Consider the following 26,020-nt stretch of genomic DNA (forward strand, 5'->3'; position numbering starts at 1 on the left):
ATGTCCTGAATATTTTTTGGAAGGACTGAGGCTGAGGCCGAAACTCCAATACTTTGGCCACCTGATGCAAAGCACTGACTCATTTGAAAAGACCCTGATGCTGGGAAAGATTGAAGGCAGGAGGAGAAGGGGACGACAGAGGACGAGATGGTTGGATGGCATCACCGACTCAAGGGACATGAGTTTGAGTAAACTCCAGGAGTTGGCAATGGACATGGAGGCCTGGCATGCTGCAGTCCATGGGGTCACAAAGAGTCGGACACAACTGAGCAACTGAACTAAACCGAAGGAAATCACATGCATAAGGAAATGAGGGATAATATATATGAACTTAAAAGATGGTTGGTTATAATAAAGACAATGACAAGTGTTGGTCAGAATGTAGAGAAATTGGAATCCTCAGACATTGCTGCTGAAAATGTAAAATGATGCAGCACTTTGGAAAACAGCTTGGCAGTTCCTCAAAATATTAAGCATAGACTTACCATGTGACCCAGTAATTCTATTAATACTCCTAGGTATATACCCAAGAAAATTGAAAACATCTGTCCACAGGAAAGCTTGTACATGAATGTTTATAGCAGCATTATTCGTAATAGCTAGAAAGTGGAAACAAGTCAAATGTTCATCAGCTGATGAATGGATAAACAAAACATGGTATTATCCATACAATGGAATAGTATTTGGTCATAAAAATCAATGACATTCTGATCCATGCCACAACATGGATGAATCTTGAAAACAGTATGCTAAGTGAAAGAAGCCAATGACAAAACGCCACATATTGTATGATTCCACTTATATGCAATGTCCAAAACTGTTAAATCTACAGCAAAAGACAGATTCGTGGCTTTCTCTGGTGGCTCAGACGGTAAAGTGTCTGTCTACAATGTGAGAGACCCGGGTTCGATCCCTAGGTCGGGAAGATCCTCTGGAGAAGGAAATGGCAACCCATTCCAGTACTCTTGCCTGGAAAATCCTATGGATGGAGGAGCCTGGTAGTCTACAATCAATGGGGTCGCAAAGAGTCGGACAAGACTGAGCGACTAAACTTAAACTTAGGGCTGTGGGAGAGGCGTTTGGGGAGTGATTGCTAAAGAACATGAGGTTTCTTTGGAAAAGACAAAAATGTTCCAAAATTGACCATGGTGACGGCTGCACAACTTTGCAGTTATACTAAAAACAACCGGATTTTACATCTTAAAAGATAATCACAATACTAGAGGGCATCACAAATATCATAATTACTTCACTTAATGTAAATGGGCTATGAAAGCAGAATGGTCTATATCTACACTGTGAAATGAATCCCAACACTTAAAAGACAAACACAAATCCAAAACCAAATAGGCAATATTATGAGTTCAGGAGATTCTTTAAATCTACCTTACACAAAAATAAAAATTACAACAAAAAAATTAAACAAAAGCTATTCAATGTATATGTCCCAAATAGCATAACAAAAATATACAAAAATGACACAAAAATAAACTTTGATTATAACTGGAGGCTTCAATGTTTCATTTAGAATAGATGACAACATAAAGTACTAAAAGAATAAAACTGATATAAAGCATAAATTAAACCATTTCCTTTGGTAGGGGCCAACTTGGCAGAGTCAGGTTCAGAAAAGAAAGATTTAGACAGATATAGATAAAATATCAGGCTTCCCTTGTGGCTCAGATGGTAAAGAATCCGCTTGCAATGAGGGAGACCTGGGTTCGATCCCTGGGTTGAGAAGATCCCCTGGAGGAGGGCATGATAACCCACTTCAGTATTCTTGTCTGGAGAACCCCGTTGGACAGAGGAGCCTGGTGGGCTACAGTCCATGGGGTTGCAAAGAGTCGGACATGACTGAGTTTGAAATTCAGAAAATGTTTTAAACTTTAACCAAAATTAATAGCTACATAACAGGGGACTAAGAAGCTAAGGAAATAAAACTTTCTTTTCTGAAGTATAAGTATCATTCACAAAACGTGTTCTCACACTCGAATGCAGAGACACACCTAATTTCTAGCTTGGCTGGTTGGTTGTTTTGGCCTTGCTGTGTCTGCTTGCGAGACCCTGCTCTCAGACCTTGCTCTCAGGGACTGAGGCCATGCTCTTAGCACCGAAAGCATAGACTCCTAACACTGGACCACCAGGGAATTCCCCACCTAGTTCTTATATGAAAACCTAAAGTTACATAACACATTCCTAGGCTACAACGCAAAACCACAACACAATCTATCAGTAACATCTAAATTCCTAAGCTATACAACAAGGATGAGAGGACGTTTATCATAAAAGCCTGTGGTCTTAAGGAAATAGAAACAAAGTTTTGTTTCTTCCTCAAGAATTTAGAAGAGAAAAAAAGGGAAAGGTAAAAAAGAGGAAGTGCTAAAACTAAGATATAAAATTGATAAAGGAAAACTAAATATGATAAAAATATCATTAGAGAACACTTCAAGGAAATTGGTAAACAGTCAGAGATGATAGTAGGGTAGCTTTCAAATAGAAGAGGTAGGAGGCGGATTCAAGGCAAGATTTAAGAAGGGAAAGGAAAGAATAAAGCAGAAGTTGCAAGGAGTTACGGGCAGGAGAGGGGATCAGATTGGAAAGGCCGGAAACTGCAGAAAAAAGGATTTACATTCAACTTGGTGGTTGTGAGCAACAGCAATGAAGGAAGGATTACACACTAATTTGACACTCCTCCAAACAGGTTCTCCACCCCGTATCAAGAGCATCACAATTCATCCTGCCTCCTATAGGAGGTGATCTAGAAGCTAACGGAGAAAAAGATCAGTGAAAGGATGACTGGGTCGGGTCTAACAAGCTGAAGGGCTGATGCCCCATTAGACAACTCTGGAGAATTTTTGCCACGTGGAAAGAGCCTAATGTTATCAATACCTCCAAGTTCAAAAAGTGAAAGTGAAAGTTGCTCAGTTGTGTCAGGACTCTTTGTGACCCCATGGACTATACAGTCCATGAACTCTCCAGACCAGAATACTGGAGTAGGTAGCCTTTCCCTTCTCCAGGGGATCTTCCCAACCCAGGGATTGAACCCAGGTCTCCTGCATTGCACACAGATTCTTTACCAGTTGAGCCACAAAGGAAGCCCAAGAATACTGCAGAGGGTAGCCTATCCCTTCTCCAGCGGAGCTTCCCGACGCAGGAATCGAAGCAGGATCTCCTGCATTCCAGGTTGATTCTTTACCAACTGAGCCACTAGGGAAGCCCTGATAAGTTTAGAAAAAGCAGACCAAAATCCAGATTTTTAAGTGACACCTCAAGATCTTCAATGGTTAACAACCAATGCAATTTCTAAAAATAAAGAGCAGCCAAACAAATCCTCTGAGTTCTCCCCATTTCCACTGTCATCTTTCACCACACCCCCTGACTCTTCTCTTTCAATTCCAGACTTTGTTTTCTAAAACCACAATGTCACTCAAATCCTTTAAAAGCTTTCCTTTCTCTTCAGAGCAAGTGTCAAACCTTCAGTTCAGCCTTCAAGGCCTTCCTCTAATACAGGGGCAACTGTGTCAGACTCATCTCCTGCCTTCATCCCCACAGCCCAGTATCCCCAAATAGTCCCCTCACTGCCCCATCTTGGTAGCTGGATTCCAGTGCCATTCCAAAGGCCTAGCGAACACTCTTTCCAACTCTCCTCAGGTTCTACGTTCATTCAGTCATTAACTCCACAAATAAATATAGGATGGGCACCTAATTTTGTGTCAGACATAGTTCGAGGCACAGGTGATGCAGTGGTGAACCAAAAAAAAAAAAAAACACAAAAATCCCTGCCCTCATGGATCTACATAGAGTCGTCAGAGAATAACATGTATAATAGGTCACAGGCTCCCTCATGGCTCAGACAGTAAAGAATCTGCCTGCAATGCAGGAGACCTGGGTTCTATCCCTGGGTTGGGAAGATCCCCTAGAGAAGGGAATGGCTACACAAGCCAGTATTCTTGCCTGGAGAATTCCATGAAGAGAGGAGCCTAGTGGGCTACAATCCACGGGGGTCACACAAAGAGTGGGACACAACGGAGCGATTGACACAATTTTTCATATTAGGTCTCAGAGAAAAAGGTGCTTAGGAGACAGGAAAAAAAGCACAAAGGAGGATTCCGGTATGAGAAGGCAAAGAAGGGGTGGGAGGTAGAAAAGGTTGCAATTTTAAGGCATCATTTTGAAAGTGAGGTTGAAGATGAGAAGGAGCTAAGGGATAAATAACTGGGACAAGAAGGTCCCAAGCAAAAGGAATGTCAACAACAAAGGCCTCAGGCAAAAGTGTGGCTGGTGTTTCAGGCTGACATTCTACTCTGCCCGTAAAGCCCAGTTCAAGAGCCACTTATTCGGGAAAACAGGAATTATTTTTTGATTCCCAGAAATAGGAATTATTCATTCCCTTAATACTGTATCAATATCTTCCTTAGGGCACACCTCATATAGTGGAAACCTTCACTGATCAATTAACCATAAAAGTCAGGTAGAGCAAGGAATCATTTTTTAAATGGCATATACATATACAACCATTTTAAACTTCAAACGTATAAATAGACATTCATTTCCCCATATATCATAGCATCAAGACCTTTTCTTTGAGTATGGGTTTGCCAAATGCAACTCCCCACTTCCTTGGAAAAACCACAATCATAATCCATTATCTACAATGTCCATTCTCCTCCCTTTCACAGCAGAACAAGACTTAAAAAACATCTGCAAAGTTTTCTAGGAGTAGAATCCTCCCAGGTTTTTAAGGTTTCCCCAATCTGTTTTGGTTGAACTGACCACAATTTAATTCACTGAAAGGCAATTCTTTCAGCTTCATGTCTTTATCAAGTCTTTCCAAAGCAATTCATAAAAACAGCTGCTTTTTGCATTCACATTTCATCTATTTGAATATTTATTAATATTTATTTGTTTTGTTCACTGCTGTATCGTCTGTGCCTATTAATTGAGTAATATTTATTATACCACTGGTATAAATAAACTTGACAACAAATACAACTGATTCTTGGTAAGCAGAGAAATCAAACAATACACAGACAAATCAGAGCAAAACGACCACTGGAGCATCTGTATGCTGTATGATTTGGATAATACGGTTCACTAAGGGAATGTTTAATACAGAAGGTTAAAATCAAGCCCAACAAAGGATCTGAAGAGACATTCCTCCAAACAAAATACCTAAATGGCCGTTAAACACATAAAAATGTGCTCGATGTCATTAGGGAAACACAAATCAAAACCTCACTGATCCACAACTTCAACTAGGACTCCAACTAGAACAACTATAATCAAAAAGATAGTAACAAGTGTTGGAGAGGATGTGGAGAAATTGGAACCCTTGTATATTGTTGACGAAAATCTACCAATGGTTGCAGCTGCTTTGGGAAACAGTTTGCAAGTTTCTCAAAACGTTAAACGAGAATTGAAAACACAGGTCCACAAAAAAACACTTGCATATGTATGTTCACAGCAGCATTATTCATAACAGCCAAAATGTGGAAACAGCCCACTGTCCATTAGCTAATGGAAAAGCAAAAAGGTGCCACATATATCCGTACTACGGATATACTCAGCCATAAAAAGGGAATAAAGTTCTGATACATGGATGACTCCTGAAAAAATCATGCTAAGTGAAAGAAGTCTATCACAAAAGGCCACATACTATATGATTCCCTTTACATGCAATGTTCAAAACAGGCAGATCCATAAGGTCAGAAAGATTAGTAGTTGTTAAGGACTGGGGGAGGGCGGGTGAAGAGGAATATGGAATCACTGTTAATAAGTACAGGATTTGGGGGGAGTGAAATGTTCTGGAATTAGATAGTGGTGATGGTTGTATGACTTTGTAACTATACTTAAAATCACCTTAACTGTACACCTTTAAAAAACTCCATTGCTGTCAGTGTTCAATAAATGCTTATTATTGAGGGAGTGGGGGAAAGGGGGAGAAAGCCCAGATGTACTAAACATTTCCTGCATATATTTTTAAGAGGTTAACCAACGACTTCTGTTGGAATATAAGGCCTTTGAAGGCAGGGATGACCTCTAATCTATTTCCCTTAATATCTAGTATATTAAACCATACTAAGCAGGTACTAAATCAAGGTTCAACACTCACATATTACATACCAGGGATTTAGAAGTGTCCTGATCAAAATAATATACCAATTACAAAAAAACTCACTTTTTATTCCCCAAAATCCTGAATTGCCACTAACAAGGCACTTAGTTCCTATTTGTTTATTTTTGCTTTTATTTCCATTACTCTAGGAGATGGATCCAAAAAAACACTGCTGCAATTTATGTCAAAGAGTGTTCTGCTGATGTTTTCCTCTATAAGTATCAAAGTATCTGCTCTTACATTTAGGTCTTTAATCCATTTTTAATTTGTATATGGTTATTAGAGAATGTTCTAATTTCATTCTTTTATTTATTTTTTTGCAGCACTGCAGATCATCTTGCAGGATCTTAGTTCCCTGACTAGGGATCAAACCCAGGACCTGGCAGTTAAAGCGCCAAGTCCTAACCACTGGACAAACCAGGACATTCCCTCTAGTTTCATTCTTTTCCATGTAGCTGTCCAGTTTCCCCAGCACCACTTACTGAAGATGACTGTCTCTTCTCCACTGCATATTCTCGCCTCCTTTGTCCTAGATTATTTGACGGTAAGTGTGTGGGTTTATTTTGGGGCTTTCTATCCTATTCCATGTATCTCTACGTCTGTTTTTGTGCCAGTAGCATACAGTTTTGATTACTGTAGCTTTGTAATACAGTCTGAAGTCAGGGAGCTGGTTTTCTCCACCCCCGCAGTTTCTCAACATTGTTTTGGCTATTGGGGGTTTTTTATGTTTCCATACAGATTTTTTTAAACACCTATTTATTTATGTATTTATGTATTTATTTATTTATTTTTGGCTGTGCTGGGTTGTCCTTATAACCTCCAGGCTCTTCACCGCTGTGCTCAGGCTTGCTCTAGTTGGGGCAAGCACAAGCTACTCACAGTAGTGGCTTCTCCTATTGTGGAGCACAGGGTCTAAGGTGCAAAGGGCTCAGCTGCCCCGAGGGACCTGGGATTTCAGTTCCAGACCAGGGATTAAACATGTGTCCCATGCACTGGCAAGCAGATTCCCAACCACTGGACCACGAGGGAAGTCCTTCCATATAGACTTTTTAAATTTTTGTTCCATTTTTGTGAAAAATACCATTGGTAATTTGACAGCAGATTGCCTTGGGTAGTATGGTCATTTTAACAACATTGATTCTTCCAATCCAAGAACACTATCTTTCCCTCTGTTTGTGCCATGTTCAATTTCTTTCATTAGCATCTTAGAGTTTTGAAATACAGGTCTTTTGTCTCCTTAGGTAGATTTATTCCTAGGTATTTTTATTATTTTTGATGTGATGGTAAATGGGATTGTTTCCTTAATTTCTCAATGAGAAACTTCTCTTAATATGAAGTTTATATCATCCATTTATATCATTCTTAACCACACCACAATCCAGAGAATCCACTTCTAATTTCTGCGACATTTTAAAAACCTACCTCAAATTCTCCACCTTACATCTCTCGCCAATGCAGCTTGCTGATCTCTTTAAACGTTTTCTTTCTCTTTAACCCCATTCCCTAAAATAGCAATGTCTCACATGTTTAGCCTCATTTGTTCTTCTCTAACACCCTAGAGCCAAAAAGGACTGTTATCATTATCTTCACATTACAAATAAAAAAAAGGCAGCATGGCTAAGGTCACCTGGTCTCCTGGGCTCAAGGTTAATTTTTCTTCACATAAATCATGTATTTCCAAACATTTTTCTCTTTGCATGAACATGAAACCTCTCTGGTAAGGTAGATTTTTTTAAAATAATAAGTACAGGGCTTCCCTGGTGGCTCAGTGGTAAAGAATCTGCCTGCTAACACAGGAAACACAGGTTCAATTCCTGATCCGGGAAGATCCCACACGCTGTGGAGCAAGTAAGCCCGTGCGCCACAACTACTGAATCGGTGCTAGAGCCAGGAAGCTGCAACTACTGAACCCACAAGCTGCAACCACTGAAGCCTGCACACCTCAGCGCCTGTGCTCTGCAACAAGAGAAGTCAGCACAGTAAGAGGCCACAACCAGTGAGTAGCCACAGCTCACCACAACGAGAGAAAAGCCTGCGCAACAAGCAAGACCCAGTGCGGCCAAAAATAAGTAAAAATTATCAAAAATAGCAAGCACAAACAAGATAACAATCGATAAGTATAAAGTCTAGAATGAGTAGAAAGCTTAGACAAGAGAACAACTTTAAAAAAAAAAGGGGGTGGGGGGTTGTTCTGAACAAGAAGAGATAAACAAAGGGCTCATTGCTTAGGAAAGATGTAACATCAAGAGGCGACAGGCACATGCAGACGCTTTCACTTTCTTCTCTGCTTCAGTAATCTTCACCAAAGAACATGACCTTCAAAAACTGGGAAGGCAGACCCTGATAAAATGGAGCTAACATCTAAGGGAAGCGGCAAGGAAAGCAGACAGTAATGGAATAGTGAGCTAGTTCAAAGGAATCTGCTTCTGATCCAAACAAATCACATTCCATAATGCTGAAAAAAAACTTTTAAGATCTGACTACTGATTATCTAAGCTATCTTGACAAGATGCCAGAAGACCAGAAAGGAAAGAATGCATTCTCAGTTTTCAAAAAAGAAAAACCAAACCCAGAAAAAACATCCATAGGTAAAGCTGCCACATATCCACTGAAAAGCTCTAGAATGGGTCAATAAGTTTTTTAACACAATAAAAAGAAAAAGCCACCATGGGCTCTCAATTAAGGCTGACTATAGGACATTTGCTTTTTGATACGACTACTAAAAATGGAAAAGGGATGGTACAGATATATATATACTGATTCTAACAAGACAATCTGACAGAATCTTTTAATGATACACTGGTGAACAAATTGGGAAAATGTTGAACAGCAGAAGCTCAAAAATCTGTTATATACAACTAGGAAGATACATAGCTGGTTGAACATCCGGCTGATTAATGTATCAACATCAACCAATTTGGAAAGAAGTCACAGTAAAATATCACAGAATTCAATACTTTTTCATGATCTAAACAACTATGATTAATTTAATGAAGCCGCAGACTTTCTCCTTACATTTACAAGGGCCACAGGACTGTGAGTGAGCCAACTCACATAGCCTGACAGAATCAGTTTTCAGAAAGGTCAGAATAGGTTGAAACAATGGTCAAAAACCTAAGATGAGAATTAACAGGCAGTCAAGGCTGGTATTTAGATTTTAAAACTCAAACATGTAAAGGAGTAAACCAGTTTGTGTGGGAAATGCCTAGGTAATAAAAGCTACTAAAAAAAAAAAAATCAATGCACAACCTCACACTGCATTAATAGATGCATACATCATGAGAAATGCTGCACTGGATGAAGCACATGCTGGAATCAAGATTGCTGGGAGAAATATCGGTAACCTCAGATATGCAGATGACACCACCCTTATGGCAGAAAGCAAAGAAGAACCAAAGAGCCTCTTGATGAAAGTGGAAAAGGAGAGTTAAAAGGTTGGCTTAAAACTCAATATTCAGAAAACTAAGATCATGGCATCTGGTTCCATCACTTCATGGCAAATAGATGGGGAAACAGTGGAAACAGTTCAGTTCAGTCGCTCAGTCGTGTCCAACTCTTTGCAATCCCATGGACTGCAGCATGAGAGCCTCCCTGTCCATCACCAACTCCGGGAGTTTACTCAAACTCATGTCCCTTGAGTAAGTGATGCCATACAACCATCTCATCCTCTCTTGTCCCGTTCTCCTCCCATCTTCAATCTTTGCCAGCATCAGGGTCTTTTCAAATGAGCCGCTTCTTCACATCAGGTGGCCAAAGTACTGGAGTTTCAGCTTCAGCATCAGGTCTTCCAATGAAATTCAGGATAGATCTCCTTTAGGATGGACTGGTTAGATCTCCTTGCTGTCCAAGGGACTCTCAAGAGTCTTCCCCAACACCACAGTTCAAAAGCATCAATCCTTCAGCACTCAGCTTTCTTCATAGACCAACTCTCACATCATACATAACTACTGGAAAAACCATAGCTTTGACTAGACGGACCTTTGTTGGCAAAGTAATGTCTCTGCTTTTTAGCATGCTGTCTAGGTTGGTCATAACTTTTCTTCTAAGGAACAAGCATCTTTTATAGTTTCATGGCTGCAACCACCTGCAGTGATTTTGGGGCCCCCCAAAACATAAAGTCTGCCACTGTTTCCACTGTTTCCCCATCTATTTCCCATGAAGTGATGGTACCAGATGCCATGATCTTAGTTTTCTGAATGTTGAGCTTTAAACCAACACTTTCACTTTCCTCTTTCACTTTCACCAAGAGGCTCTTTAGTTCTTCTTCACTTTCTGCCGTAAGGGCGGTGTCATCTGCATATCTGAGGTTATTGATATTTCTCCCGGCAATCTTGATTCCAACTAGTGCTTCACCCAGCCCAGCGTTTCTCATGATGTACTCTGCATGTAAGTTAAATAAGCAAGGTGACAATATACAGCCTTGATGTATTCCTTTCCCCATTTGGAACCAGTCTTTTGTTCCATGTCCAGTTCTAACTGTTGCTTCTTGATCTGCATACACATTTCTCAGGAGGTGGGTCAGGTGGTCTGGTATTCACATCTCTTTAAGAATTTTCCAGTTTGTTGTAATCCACACAGTCAAAGGCTTTGGCATAGTCAATAAAGCAGATGTTTTTCTGGAACTCTCTTGCTTTCTCGATGATCCAACGGATATCAGCAATTTGATCTCTGATTCCTCTGCCTTTTCTAAATCCAGCTTGAACATCTGGAAGTTCACAGTTCACATACTATTGAAGCCTGGCTTGAAAAATTTTGAGCATTACTTTGCTAGTATGTGAGATGAGTGCAATTGTGCAGTAGTTTGACTGGAAACAGTGACAGACTTTATTTTCGGGGGTTCCAAAAACACTGCAGATGGTGACTGCAGCCATGAAATTAAAAAATGCTTGCTCCCTGGAAGAAAAGCTATGATCAACCTAGAGAGCATATTAAAAAGCAGAGACATTACTTTGCCAACAAAGGTCCATCTAGTCAAAGCTCTGGTTTTTTCAGTAGTCACGTATGGATGTGAGAATTGGACTATAAAGAAAGCCGAGCGCCAAAGAACTGATGCTTCAGAATTGTGGTGTTGGAGAAAACTCTTAAGAGTCCCTTGCACTGCAAAGAGATCCAACCAGTCCATCCTAAAGGAAATTAGTCCTGAATACTGGAAGGACTGATGCTGAAGCTGCAACTCCAACACTTTGGCCACCTCATGCGAAGAGTTGACATCAGGAAAAGACCCTGAAGCTGGCAAAGATTGAAGACTGGAGGAGAAGGGGACAACAGAGGATGAGATGGTTGTATGGCATCACCAACTCAATGGACATGAGTTTGAGTAAACTCTGGGAGTTAGTGATGGACAGGGATGTCTGGCGTGCTGCAGTCCAAAAATAGGGTTGCAAAGAGTCAAGACACGACTGAGTGACTGAACTGAACAGAATGTCCAAACTGGACTTCCCTAGTGGATCAGTGGTAAAAAAATCAGCCAGCCAATGAAGGAGACACGGGTTTGATCCCTGGGTCAGGAAGATCCCATAGAGAAGGAAATGGTAACCCACTCCAGTATTCCTGCCTGGGAGATCCCATGGAGTCACAAAAGAGTCAGACAAGACCTAGGAACTAAATGGCCGCAACAACAAATGTCCAAACTGCAGTACTACAGCTCTCTAATTAATCAACTCTAAAAAATTCATTTTCCATGTGAATTACTCCCAGATCTTCATCCTAGGAACATTTACGACAAGAATCTACAAACACCATTTAGTTAAAACTCTTAGTTTTAGACCCAGAGTTATTCAAGTATATCTTAGCATTAGAAACATTTTCTTTAATAAGCTTAATTTATTTGTATACATATCGAAATATCAATATACCCTTGAAATAAGGCTCAGATATTATTAAATCCAAATTCCTTTAATAAAAGAGGAAATTAAGAAAATTAAGTAACTTGCTCCAAATCCTATAGTGGCCTAGCAAGGGCCACAATCCCCAAATTGTTCCTTTTTTTCTACACCATCTGGGTTTTCAGCCCTCTGTGTCTTTTTTTTAAAACTTCTACTATCCACCAGAATTAGCAAGCATACCCAAAAAACATCCATCAATACACACTTTATTGTGCTAAGGACAAATTAGCTCAGCAAGAACAAATAACCACAGCACATTATCCCATAAAATATTTTGACATGGTGTGATCACTTACAAGTTTGATAGCCAATATTTGTTACAAAAGGGCATGCTAACATACTAATGACTTTTATTCTTAACCATTAAAGTGTGATTATGTATTAAAGCATTATCCCATATTCCACTTAACATTAGAAAAATAAAGTAAAAGTTATTACACGGATGGAAAAGCTTTTAATGGACATGCTATTGTTTACTGTGCTCATAACCCCTCCCCCATCATAAAATATGCCATTATGAAAATTACTAAAAGATTTTAGACCTTCAAACCTAAACAGCAGGCCAAAGGTTTTCTTGATTTAGGGTAGTATAAACATCTGTGCTCCCTTGCTCCCTCACTCCCCTCAGAAACAATGCCCCTTCAAGAGCCCTTTGGGTACAAAGGTTGTCTGGCAGGTTAACCAAAGGATTCTCTGTGACCTGATGTCCATTCTCTCTTCAGCCCCACCCCCGACCTCCAAGCCTCTTCTCCCACCCTTGATTCAAAGAACGCAAGTGGAAAATGAGAACTGATAGAAGGGCAAGTTAGCCAGGCTGTGGCTTATGATCACCAGCATCTGCCAGGCCAGCTCCAGGAGGACCTAGGCACCCCTAAATGAGACCTGGAAGCCTCTCCTCGCTCCAGGGCTCCTCTGGGACCCGTCGAGAAAGAAGAGGGAACTTTACCGCCAGGATCCCCTCCTCCGCAGTCCATCACGGCCCCAGCAAGCTCTTTGTCTGCAACAGCTGTGGGGGGCAGGCGGCCTTGCAGAGAGGGGAGAGGTCAGTCCCTCGCTCCCATGGCTGCCAATCTCCAAGCCCTCCTGCAAAACAGCCCAACGCACGCACGGGACCGTTCCCTCGGAACCGGTTCGCTCTTCACACACCTTAAGCCGGGGCACACCTTTCTACACAGAGGCACAGACCTAATTACCTCTTTCTGTTACCCACATCCTACACAGGATGATGATTCCCTAGCTAACCTCCCTCTGAATCCACACACACGGGGTTTACACCAGGACCCCCTTCCTTCCTCCTCAATGTATACCCCGGCACATCCCTGAGCTTCACCCAGCACATCGCACACAACAGAGGGTCACTTCCATGGCCCCAGGACTTGCCCGGCTCATATGCACAGACCCGGGGTCACTCCGAGCCCGGAGCGCCCACCTCTCAACCCAAAAGACACACCACAGTCACGCTCCACCGCCGACCTGCGACCTCTGGGCCAGCCTCTCCCCTTCCCCACACGACCCCTCAGAGACCCCAGTGCCCCCCAAGAAGGAACCTCCCCAGCGCACGGTCACTCCCCTGGCCCCTCGTCGTCACACAAGCAACAGAGAAGCCCTGCCTCGGGCCGCCCCTTCCCTCCCCTGAGCCTCCACAACACAAACATGCGCTCCCGCGTGCACACCCACGACCACACCGGGAGCCCCGGCCGGCTGCCTCCCACTCGCCGGCCCGGCCTCCTCCCCTCCGCACACGCCCGGCCGCCCGCGCCCAGCCACTTGGCACACACGGACGCACGCACGGCCACTCCCCGGCCCCACGCGGGTCCCCAAGCCCGCATCGCGCGCTCGCGCCCCGCCCGGAGCCCTCGCTCACGCTCGGCCCGGCTCCCGGGACCCCCCACGCCCCGGCCTGGCCGGGCCGCGTCGCGGGGACCAGGCGGGAGGAGGCGCGGGGGCGAAGGAAGGAGGGGCGGCAGAGGCGCGCTCCGGCCGATCCTACCTGAGCAGTTGATGCTCTTGCCTCTGCCGCCGGGACAGTCCCCGCCGCCGCCGCCACCCGGGGGCTGGTTGGACGCGCGGCTCCCGGGCAGAGAGAAGGCGAAGAGCAGAAGCACCGACGTGTAGCAGCAGAAGGCGAGCGGGGGCGCGGCCGGCAGCCGGAGCGGCGCCTCAGCGGCCACGGCGCCCATGGCTGGCGCCCCTGGACGGCGGGAAGCGCAGGGAGCCGCAGGCCCGGGGCATCCAGCCGCGCGCCGGGAGCCCCGCCGCGGCCTCGGCGCCTCCTAGCAGCCGCGCCGCTGCGCCGGGGAGCGGCCCCTCAGCATCCCCGCCCCACCCGCAGCGCCCGCCAGGCCCGGGCCAGCCGCGCTCGGGACGGAGTCGGAGGGTCGCGGCGAGTGCGCGCGAGCGTGCGAGCCCGCGCGGGGAGACCGAAGCCGGGGCACGAGCGGGCGCGCGCGCGCGCGCGGCGGGCGGGGGTCGCGGGGCAGGGTCAGGCCCAGCCCCTCGCTCGACTCCTCGCCTTCCCTTTGTGTCCGCGGCCGTCGCCGCCGCGTCACAAAGACCCCGGCCCGCCCGGTGCGGGGCGCGTGACAGAGCCGCCGGCGGGAGGGGTGGCTGCGACCCCGCCCCGCGCACACCCCCAGCGCCCGCGCCCGCAGCTCCGCCCCCGCCCGCGGCCGGCGCCGCCTCCGGGGGAGCTATTGTTCCTGCGGCGGGGCGGGGGCCCTGGCGGGGGTTCGGGGGCGCGGCCGCCCTTCGGTCCAGCCGCCCGGGGCCCGCGGGCGCCGAGCAGGCTCCGAGGGCGTTACCCTGACAGACGTTTTTGCCGCCCTTTTGTGAGCGTTTTTGAAGCGTTTCCTTGGCCCAGCAGTTTGGCCGGGAAAAGGGCAGGTGGGCTATTAGATAGCTATTTCCTAGGTGAAGAAACAGCCGCGGAGAAGTGAAGGTGACTTGTCCAAGGTCACCTACGAGGAAGACGGGCAGGACCCCAGAATTAGAACTCACGTTCCGACTCCAGCTTTGTCGTTCTTAGAGATGGGGGTAAATGGCTGAATTACCGGGATCCTCACCCTTACCCTGTTCCCACAAACACCAACTGAATTTAAAATAGTTTTTAGAATTCTGTATTGCCCTCTCCCACTAAGAATAGCTAATATTTGGATAGAATTTTCATACGTACAAGGCCTGGACAAATTCCCTCCAGTTCTTTCTGACGGCCCTACAAAGGAGTTTTCACTCTCATCCCTCTTCTACAGAGGAGGAAGTTGGGAGCCAGAGAGGAAAAGTGATCCGACTCCCAACCCAGTGCTCCTCCTACCACACTGCGAAATGAGTGAGACCCAGCCACAGCAATAAAATGATGGACTGAACTGTTTGAAATTCCTCTACTTTTTTCATTCTATTATGCTGCCTCTCACCTCAGAAGGAATTTATAAATCTCGTTGAAAAACTGATGAATTTGACTCGTAAAATTTTTTAATGTGTGGAAAGCTGCCACGGGCAAAACCACACTAGGGATAATTTCTTCAATGTAAATAGGAGACAACACAATATAAATTAGGAATAAAAGGTTGATAGAGTAAAAAAAAATAAAAATGGGGCGCTAACGTCTTATTCACATTATTTAAATACAGACAATAAATATAAAAAAGATATTTAAACCCAGCAGTAGTAAAAGGCAGATTAAACCGACAAGCTTTCTTTTCCTGTTGATGACTAAAAGAGATAAAAGAAATGACAAAGTGAAAGCTGCTCAGTCGTGTCCAACTCTTTGCTACCCCATGGACTATACAGTCCATGGAATTCTCCAGGCCAGAATACTGGAGTGGATCGCCCTTCCCTTCTCTAGAGGATCTTCCCAACCCAGGGATTGAATTCTGGCCTCCGGAATTGCAGGCGGATTCTTTACCCATCTGGGCCACAGGGGAAGCCCAAAAGAAATGACAAAACCTTGCTTTATTAATTTAAGTTTGAGGTGAGCAATTCAACTGTGTATCAGAAACCTTTAAAACATTTATCCTTTAATCTAGCAATTCCAAGAATTGGAATGTATCCTAAAGAAATAATTGGACAATAGCACAAAATGTCTATATGAATATCCATCACAGCCTTTTTATAATAGTAAATATCATCTAAATGTCCATCTGTGGGAACTAAAGTATGGTACCTCTTTTTGCAATGGAGTATTATGCAGCTTTAGCAATGATTAGGTTAGTGTTTACTGAAATGGAAAAAAGGATACCAGTGAGTATGTGTAAGAAAATCTTATTTTTATGAAATAGACATGTGTGTGTACATATCCATAGGAAAAAAGATCAGAAGAATATAGTGATATATTAGCAGTGGTTATCTCTAAAAAGTAAGCTTATCAGTAAGACCCCTGTCCTTTATACTTTTCTTTGTTTTTTGAGTTTTTTTCAATGAAAATTTTTGTTAAAACTTTAGAAAGCTATTTTCTTTTAAATTATATTTTCATCATGCTTTTTATATAAATTCACATTTGAAACATTTTACTAAGATTGCCTCAAACCTAAACTGGGCTGTGGCATGGCAGTTATTACAGCTGAAATTCAACTAGCTTCTGCATTAGGTGTGATCTCAGGTTCCTGACTGCCAAGCCACAGCTAAAGGCTCCTTCTCAGACCATTCCTTCAACAGCTTCTCCATTAAACATGACCTCCCCAGTGATTTTTTTCCTGCCATGTGTTTTGGCTCTCCGAACGCCAGTCTTCTGCTTTTAATTTTCATTTGACTGCTAACCATAGTCCAGGAAGAAATACTACGAGGAGACAACCCTTAAATAAAACCAAAAACCCTATGGCCAGAAATCACAGATCATTTATTTCTGCATCTTTCTCCAAATTAGGTAAAAAAAATTTAACACAGATTTCTCAGAAGTTTTCAAATTGAAAAGGACTGTACTTCAGAAACAGGAGTCCTCTGACTTCAATCATTCAGTCTCAGGAAAAAAGATCTTAAGAGGTACAAACTTCCATGTATAAAATAAATAAGCTACAAGGATATATTGAACAGCACAGGGAATACAGCCAACATTTTATAATAACTTTAAATGAAATATAATCTATAAAAATTCTGAATCTCTGTTATATACTTGAAACACATAAATCAACTATACCCCAATAAATTTTTTAAGTTAAAAAAATCTTAGTGGTCATCTAATAGAATCCCCATCACATGCTTTAACTTTGGTGACCTACTCAGACAGCAAAAGAGTGGGGAACTCACTACATAAAAACCACCCAGAGGAAACTTCCCTGGTGGTTCAGTGGTTAGAAACCCACTGAAGGTGGGGGGTGTGGGGAGGGTGCAGATTCAATCCCTGGTCTTGGAACTGGGATCCCATATGCTGCAGAGCAACTCAGCCTGCTTACTGCATGCCGCAACTAAGACCCAAAGCAGTCAAATATATATATATATTTTTACATCACCCAGTAAGTTTTAAAAGAATATAGATTTCTGAATACGACTCCAGGAATTCTGGGGGAAGCTCAAGTATCCCTTATTTACTTTAAAGTCGTCTAAGTAATTCACATACACTGTCAGTTTGGAAACCCCTGGCCTATCAATCAGTGATTGCTCCATAACAACTACAAAATGGCAGCAACGCGCCATAGTAAACACATTTCTCATAGGTCTGGGGGTTGACCATAAGCTTGGCTGGGCTCCAAACTGCAGGTTCAACTGGGCTTGGCTCCTGTGTGCAGGTTGAGTTCTGATCTTCTCGAGGCATATGCACTTTGGGGCCCCAGCTGAAGGGGCAGAACCTGAGGGAACCTGTTTTTATGGAGGTGGCAGAGGTACAAGGGGCATAACCAACTGTGCAAACACTTTTCACACCCCTCTTGTACATGTCTGCTATGATGCCACTGGCTAAAACAAGTCTCATAGCTGAGCCCAGAGACAAAGAGGTAGAGAAGTCTGTTCTTCTTAGGGAGGTAAGAAGGAGTTACTATGGAATAAACATTTTTTAACAAGGATCTGTCAGAGACTCTATACCTGAACACCATGGATTATGCTCTATCAGAATGTTTTCAGTTCCAAGTCACAGAAAACGGAACCCAAATTAAACAAAAAGAGACTTATTGACTCAGGTTTTTAGGGAAAAAAAGAAACAGAGGTAATGCCCTCTCCTTTTAGTTGATTTTTGTCCTCAATAAAACTTCATTCATGGAAAACATTGCATTCCTTCAAGAAATCTCATTGCATTCTTTCAAGCCTCTGGAAGCAAGAGATAGTCCTGCCTTGCTAGGGGATGAGAGGGTGATATATCTAAAAAATTAATCATTACAACTCAGTATGATAAACGCTAGATAGAAATAGAGGGGGATGGGGGAAAGAGGAATAAATGGCAAATCCTACTTCACACTCCCAACCCAGCCAAAATTCTGACTTTTCTAGACCCCCTGCTAGAGGGTCTAGCCGCATAATAAAGCCCCGATAAGCGGTAATGAGAACTCTGGGACTGACAAATTGGCCTTGGTAAGAAAGAATCATAGTACTTGAGTTCAGTTCAAAAACGCTGGAATGACATGCATAGCACCAATGCAAGCCTGGGATTGACCTCTGACCCAACTCGAGAAATTGGACACCACTTCCTGGACAGAGGAGTATTTTTAAAAAATGAAAAGAGTAGGGAGTTCCCTAGTGGCCTAGTGGTTAGAATTTCGGGCTATCACCGCCATGGACCAGGTTCAATCTCTGGTGGGGGAAATGAGAACCCACAAACTGCACAGTACAGTCAAAAACAAAACCAACAACAATGGAAGTCATCCATTCATTCAGCAAATTTATACTGAAGGTCTACTCCTGGTCCCTGAAAATGTACAGTGATGAGTACAACTGATAAGGTCCCTCTCCTTATGAAGTTTACAATCAAATATTAAACAGTTATACAAATAAAACTAAAATTGCAACAGTATTGACAGAGGCTATGGAAAGGAAAGTCAGGGGTTTCTCTGAAAGAATTGTACTCGTGCTTAGATCAGGAGGATGAGTTAACTAGGTGAAGAGGGGAATGTTCCAGGCAGAAGAAAAATCAGAACAAGGGCCTGTGAATTCATCTGAATGCCAGCCAGCATAGTGGGGACAGAGAACAAGATGAACTGGTTGTAAACTTCAACAAATATTTACTGAGCACCTACTATAAATTACACACTGTTCTAGATGCTGAGAAACGGTAGTGAACGAAACAAAGTCACTGCTTCTCAAGGAACTTATAGTCGAGTGCAGAGACCTATATGATATAATATCATTGGTGGAAGAGAATAATTGTTGGATTGAGCCATAACAATAATAACTATAATTCTCTGAAGACCTGCTACATCCCAGGTACTTCCAGGCACTTCCTATTACTTGTCACTAATTTTCCCATCTACCCTGTTGGTAGGTATTATTTCCATTTTATAGATGAGGAAACTGAGGCTCATGAGGTTAAGTAACCTACCTAAACCACAAAGCTAGGACATTGGAGTCACCTGGCCCCTCTGACTCCAAAGCCCCATCACATCACAAGCATGAACAGGTGGAGAAGCATCATCACCTGATAAAAGATGGCACAAAGATTGGCACCACTAATACTGCAGGGTGTACAAAGGTATGCACAAGCCATCCTGGGCCCCCTGCCAGGCATCAGGAGACTTTTGTTAGGGCTTCTTGTCATCATAAGCAGTGATTATTGTGATTACATTGCTCATAATTACAACTCCAGTTGAAGGTACCATTCTTGTTACCCACATGGCCTTAATGGCCCTCAGTTCTGTAGATGGACAGAAGCCAAGGAGGCCGGGGTTACAGATATTTGAACAAAAAGTGCTGTGGGAATCCACAGATGTAGCGTCACTCTGCCTTGAGAACAGGCTTCACCGCTGTAATTGTGTATATTTGAAAGGCTCCTCGCCCAAACAGTCCCTCTGAGTGGGTAAAGAGACTGAGGAGCCACCTCTGGGTATGTCCTGAAGGTCTTCTTGTCATTCAGGTGCTCTGAATGATTGCTCTGAATACAGAATGCAGATTTTCTTCATCTTTCGGCAAATGGAAATTTTCAGCTGCAATTCAAAAATTTCTCCAAAGGTTTAACTCATAAAAGGATTGTACCAAAAAAAATAGCTTCTCGGACAGTCACCCATAAATTGTAGTAAGAGTTATAGCATAGTAAGTAAGAGTGTAAGCTCTGAAACCAAACCGCCTGGTTTTGCATCTCAACTCTGCCGCTTGGAAGCTTAATGACCTTGGGCAAGTTACTTCAATTCTCTGGGCCTCAGTTTCATAATCTGTAACACGGAAATAAATTTTTTAGTTACTTCATAGGCTTGTGGTAAGGATAAAATGGGTTTGCATAGATAAAGTGCTTAGAACAATGTTTAGTACATTGTAAATATTTAATAAATAATTGGGTAGAGGTAGTAATGGCATAATAAGCAAATAAATGTTAGCTATTATCAGTGGCAGTAGCCATTAACTGCATTTACATTCTAGGCTAAGAGCTCCACATGTATTATCTAATGTAACACTCCCAAAAACCTAATGGGGAAGGTGCTTTTATTATTCTCATTCTGTAGATGAAAAAACTGAGGTTTGGAGAAATTAATTATTTGCCCAAGGTCACACAGCTAGTGGGCAGTAGGACTTGGGACTCAAACTGAGGTCTGTCTGACTCCAAAGCCTATGGTCACCCTTAAAGTTGGCAGTCTAAAGAGCTCATCTGATCTGGCTGGCTGCTAGAGAGCCCTGCAAGAGGGCAGCCGGGTGACTGGCAGGGGCAGCCCAGCTACTAGAAGGGAAGGTTGTGATAATTAGCCATGTGGGTCAAAGGGAAGGGACAAGAGCCTGGAAACTTGAGAAGAGCATCCACTGGGCTTAAGACTCATGAAAGAGAAGTAAGGCAAGGAGTTAAGTACATGGAGGAATTAGAGTGAGTCAAATGGAGCTAAATAATTCTCTTTTACCACTGTGTATGTTTAAGTATGTCAGCTTGATTCTGTATGTACACATATGTACTGAGCATATGCCATTTGCTATGTGTATATATGTAATGAGTGTATATCAGCTTGCCTCTGTATATATGCATAAGTGCCAAGCATATGTCCTTTTACTCTCTGTGTGCATATGTAGGGAATGAGTATATATAAGGTTGCCTCTGGGAATGTGTATGCTTGCATATTTGAGTGTGACAGCTGGACCCTGTGTTTGCACACGCACATTTACATGTGTGTATCCATGCACACATCACTGTATAGAGCAACTCAGCAGTACATGTACATGTGAGCTTGAATGAAGTCAGTGATTTTCTTTCTCGTTCTCCCTTGGCAACCAGTTGAAAATTACTCCCTACAGTCTGATGGCCTTGGAACTCATCGTCAGGATCAACATAGTTAGATTCGGCTCCTGGTCTGGGCTCCTACTGACGGGAGTTGTAAAGGCAAAACAGCAAGACCACACACTAAAGCTGTTTCTCTCAAAGCAGAACAAGAGTGGTGAGACCTTGGGCAGCTCTGATAGTGGTGATTTCAACAACAGTGGGAGCAGGGGTCAGAGTAGGGCATGGAGAGCAAGGACACGTAATGCCATTCATCCAACATCCATCCAACAATATGGAGAGATTGCCCGTTACATGCCAAGCAGCCATGGTAGGCAGTGAGGAGGCAGAGGTAAACCAGATAGACACAGTCCTGGTCTTACTGTCTAACAGGAAGTCAGATTTTAGATGGCAAATTTCAATAATGAAGGATGTTGTGAAGGATGTGTGAAAGCATCAGTCAGGGACCCTAACTCCAAGGGGTTGGGTACTAGTATAAGGAAAGCTTCCCCCAAGAAGTGATATTTAAGCCAATCCTGGAAGACTGATGAAGAGCTAAAAGGGAGTAGAGAGGGGACGGTATTCTCTGAAGGACGTTCAACCTGTAAATGATAAGAATATGGCACGTTTAAGAAACAGAAAAGACAGCTGTGGTTGAAGCCTGAAGACTGAGGAGGCAAATGACACAAAGGATGAAGTTAGAGACCAGACCACATAGGGCCTTTTAAGCCAGAGTAAGGATTCATATTTGATCCTATGATTACCAATGGAGAATATCCTGCTCAGATTTATGTCTTTAAAAGATTACTTGGTTATGAAACATTGTAAATCAACTATACTTCGGTTTCAAAAAATGAGTACTTGGTTATCTGCATGAACCGTAAGGTATGTTAATTATATCTCAATGACACTGTTGAAAAATAGCTTGGGCTGTAGTGTGCATATGGATTGGAAAGGCAAAATGTACCCAAGAAAACCACAGGAGAAAAATTGCAGTAGTCTAGGTAAGGGATCATGGTGGCTTGAAACTAGGGAAGATGAGGATAAGTAAATTATCCTAATTAAGGAATTAGCTTAAGGGGGTAAAATCAACAGAATTTGGTGACTTACTAGACGTGGGAGTGAAGGAGAGAAAGTGTCAAGCCATGGTTATCCCTAGGTTCAAGGATATTTACTAAAATGGCCAACTCTGAAGAAGAAGCAGGTTTGGAGAGAGGATGATGGGCTCAGTTGTAGGCACATTGAGTTTGAGGGGCCAGTGAGGTATCTATCACTAGGACATCGAGTACCAGTTGGATTTATAAGTCTGTTGCTCCTGAGAGATTTACACGGAACGCATAAGTATGGAAGACATCAAATAAAAATTTATTGAAGTCATGGAAGTCGGTGTGACATCTTAAAAGTGTATAAGATACAGTTGACCCTTGAAAAACATGGTTTTGAACTACAAGAGTCCGCTCAGTTGTTTTTTTTTTTTTAATAAAATGGTACTATGGTGAAAGTGAAGTCGCTCAGTCATTTCCGACTCTTTGTGACCCCGTGGACTGTAGCCTACCAGGCTCCTTCGTTCATGGGATTCTCCAGGCAAGAATACTGGAGTGGGTTACCATTTCCTTCTCCAGGGGATCTTCCCTACCCAGGGATCGAACCCGGGTCTCCTGCATTGGAGGTAGATGCTTTAACCTCTGAGCCACCACGTACTACACTGTAAAAGGTTGGTTGACTCCTTAAACGCAGAGCTGTGGATACAGAGGGCCAACTGTAAAGTTATATTCAGATTTTCAACTGTGAGGGGGGTTAGTCTCCCTAGCCCCCATGTTGTTCAAAGGTAAACTTACTATAAAATTAGAAGAGGGCCCAGGCTAGGGAAATCTACTCAATGTTCTATGGTGACCGAAATAGGAAGGAAATCCAAAAATCAGGGGATTTATGTATACATGTAGCTGATTCACTTTGCTCTATAGCAGAAACTAACACAACGTTGTAAAGCAACTATATACTCCAATAAAAGTTAATTAAAAAAAAAAAAAGAGGGCTTCTCTGATAGCTCAGTTGGTAAAGAATCCGCCTGCAATGCAGGAGACTCCGGTTTGATTCCTGGGTCGGGAAGATCCGCTGGAGAAGGGACAGGCTACCCACCCCAGTATTATTGGCCTTCCCTGGTAGCTCAGTTGGTAAAGAACACGCCTGCAGTGCCAGAGACCTGGGTTCCATGCCTGGGTTGGAAAGATCCCCTGGAGAAAGGAAAGGCTACAAGGCTTCCCTGGTGGCTCAGAAAGTAAAGAGACTGCCTGCAGCACGGGAGACCCAGGTTCAAACCCTGGGTTGGGAAGATCCCCTGGAGAAGGAAATGGCAATCCACTCAAGTATTCTTGCCTGGAAAATCCCATGGGCAGAGGAGCCCGGCAGGCTACAGTCCATGGGGTCACAAAGCAACTATAGACTCCATTAAAAATTAATTTAAAAAAAAAAGAAAGAAAGAAGAGGGTCTAGGCTGAATCCCTGAGGATCTCCAATGATGGGAACTGTGAAAGAACTGCCAGAAAATTAGAAGGAAACCAGGAAAGAACAGGGTCACAGTGACCAAGGAACAAAATGTTTCAAGATGGAGGACGTGCCCACCTAGTCAAATGCTGCTGAAAGGTCAAGCAAAATGAGTCCTGAATAGTGTCCAATGGATATAGTCACTTGAAGTCATCAGTGATCTAAGCAAGAGCCATTTGGTGAAATTGTAGGGGCAGGATCCAGATTGGAGCCTTCTGAGAAATGAGTAGGAAGTAGGAAGTAGAAACAGAACGTTTGGACAGCTTGACTGTGAAGAGAAGAAGAGAAACAGAGCTAGAGGTGACTGGGTGGAGGAGAGACTTTTTGAGATGAGACTGTAAAATACTGAAAACAATGACAAAGATCCTGGGGTGGGGGAGTTGACTGTACAACACAGGAAAAAGGATAATCAGGAGTGTAAGTTTCTTGAGAATACAAGGAGGTGTGGAATTCAAAGCGCAGATGGAGGGACTGACTTTTGAGGAAGACACTTTCTTCTCTGAAACAAGATAGAAGAGTGGAGGGTGACATGGGGGTCGCAGATATGGTATTGAGACACAGAGGAACATCCTGAATCTTGGCTTCAGTGTCTCTCTGAAAAGAAAGGGGGCAGGTGCAGCCTGAGATTTGGGGGGAGGGGGGTGGGGGGCACTGCTGCATCCAAAGGTAGCCGAAGGCACCTTTGGCCCCACGGTAATCTCCATCAGCTCCCTCTAGGCTGCTCCACTCCAGTCTGCATCACCATCTTTACTGTGATCAGTTGCATCCTCTCAGTCTTACATAAAAAGTTACTTTTTCTTTAAACTGACTTATGAGAGTTCTAAGGGAAATGGTCTCTTAAGAAAGTTTGGGCAAAGTGGACCCTCGAGTCAGTATGACTCGAGGTAACCTAAATTCAGATTCTCTCCAATCTAGCATGCCTTCTATTCTATAGAAATGAAAGTGATAGTCAATCAGTTGTGTCTGACTCTTTTCTACCCCATGGACTGTAGCCTGCCAGGCTCCGCTGTCCCTGGGATTCTCCAGGCAAGAATACTGGAGTGGGTTGCCATTTCAAATGCTGGCAAATGGTCAAGAGTGATTTAATCACCATTTTGCAATCACCATGAAATAACTGATTTGAGTAATGATCACCAACGGATGCTAAAACTGTGGTGAAAGGTTGTAGGGGACAGGATATTCACGCAGTCTTAAAATATCACCCCACAGATAACTTATTAACTATAAACAAAAGGAGATAACTTTATAATGGAAAAATATAGTAGATGCTGCCTTTGCCAGGTGATAAAATTTAGCCTCACCAACAGTGGGGCGGCTTTTGACCACACAGCTCTGGAAAGGATGTAATGAGAGATAGGTGACATTATCTATAAGATAGTCTTGCCAAAGAAGTTTAACCTGAATCTAATCACGAGGAAGTAATCAAATAAATCCAGAACATGGGGCACATTGATGAGGCCTGGACTTTAAAAGGAATTTAATGTCAGGAGAAATAATAAAGGAAAGAGGTTTCTTCTAAATTAAATTAGGCTAAAGACACAAAACAACCAAATGCAATAAACCTTGATTGGATCTGAGAAAATAAACAGCAATAAAAGACATTCTTAAGACAACTAGAGAAATGTGAATGTAGACTACATATAGATATTATGTAGTAACTCAGAAGATATTACTAAGTTAATATTAATTTTCTTCCATGTAATAATGGAATTGTGGATGTAGGAGCACGCTGAAGAATTAAATGGGGAAGTGTCAAAGTCTGCAATTTTCAAGTGGTTCAAAGAGCGAGAAAAGCAAACTATTAACAATTGGTGAATCTAGGTGAGGGATTAAAAAAAGGATTTTTAAAAAATTCAATGCAATTTATTTCATTACTTCAAACATATTTTTTTTGCCATGACCTTGGATAGCTTTTTGTGCTTCTTAGTATGCTAAATTAGATAGAAATCTTGAAAAGCATCATAGCAAGAAAAATGCTCTGCAAAGCTTTTTAGACATAAAAGAATTTCTAATTTGTGTAGGAGTATAAGTGAATATATGGTAAAATGGGAGAGAGGGCCACAAAATAACAAAAAGAAAACTCTCTGGGAGTTGAAGACCTTTGTGTCTAGCACTTAACCTGTGGAGGTGTCTGTTTCCTCATCTGCAAAGCAGGGGTAATAATATTGC

At 43.0% G+C, this 26,020-nt stretch overlaps 1 protein-coding gene across 1 annotated transcript in view; it reads right to left on the reverse strand.

Annotated features, from left to right (window-relative positions):
* The window catches only part of TMEFF1 (transmembrane protein with EGF like and two follistatin like domains 1), a 90,784-nt gene extending 76,604 nt beyond the window's left edge, over positions 1–14,180 (reverse strand). Inside the window, exon 1 of the mRNA XM_061163533.1 lies at positions 13,991–14,180. Within this exon, the coding sequence (XP_061019516.1) occupies positions 13,991–14,180 (190 nt within the window). The remainder of the gene's footprint in view (positions 1–13,990) is intronic.
* Positions 14,181–26,020: the final 11,840 nt, after the last annotated feature.

This window comes from Dama dama, chromosome 16, assembly GCF_033118175.1.
Source record: "Dama dama isolate Ldn47 chromosome 16, ASM3311817v1, whole genome shotgun sequence".
Taxonomy (NCBI): Eukaryota; Metazoa; Chordata; class Mammalia; order Artiodactyla; family Cervidae; genus Dama; species Dama dama.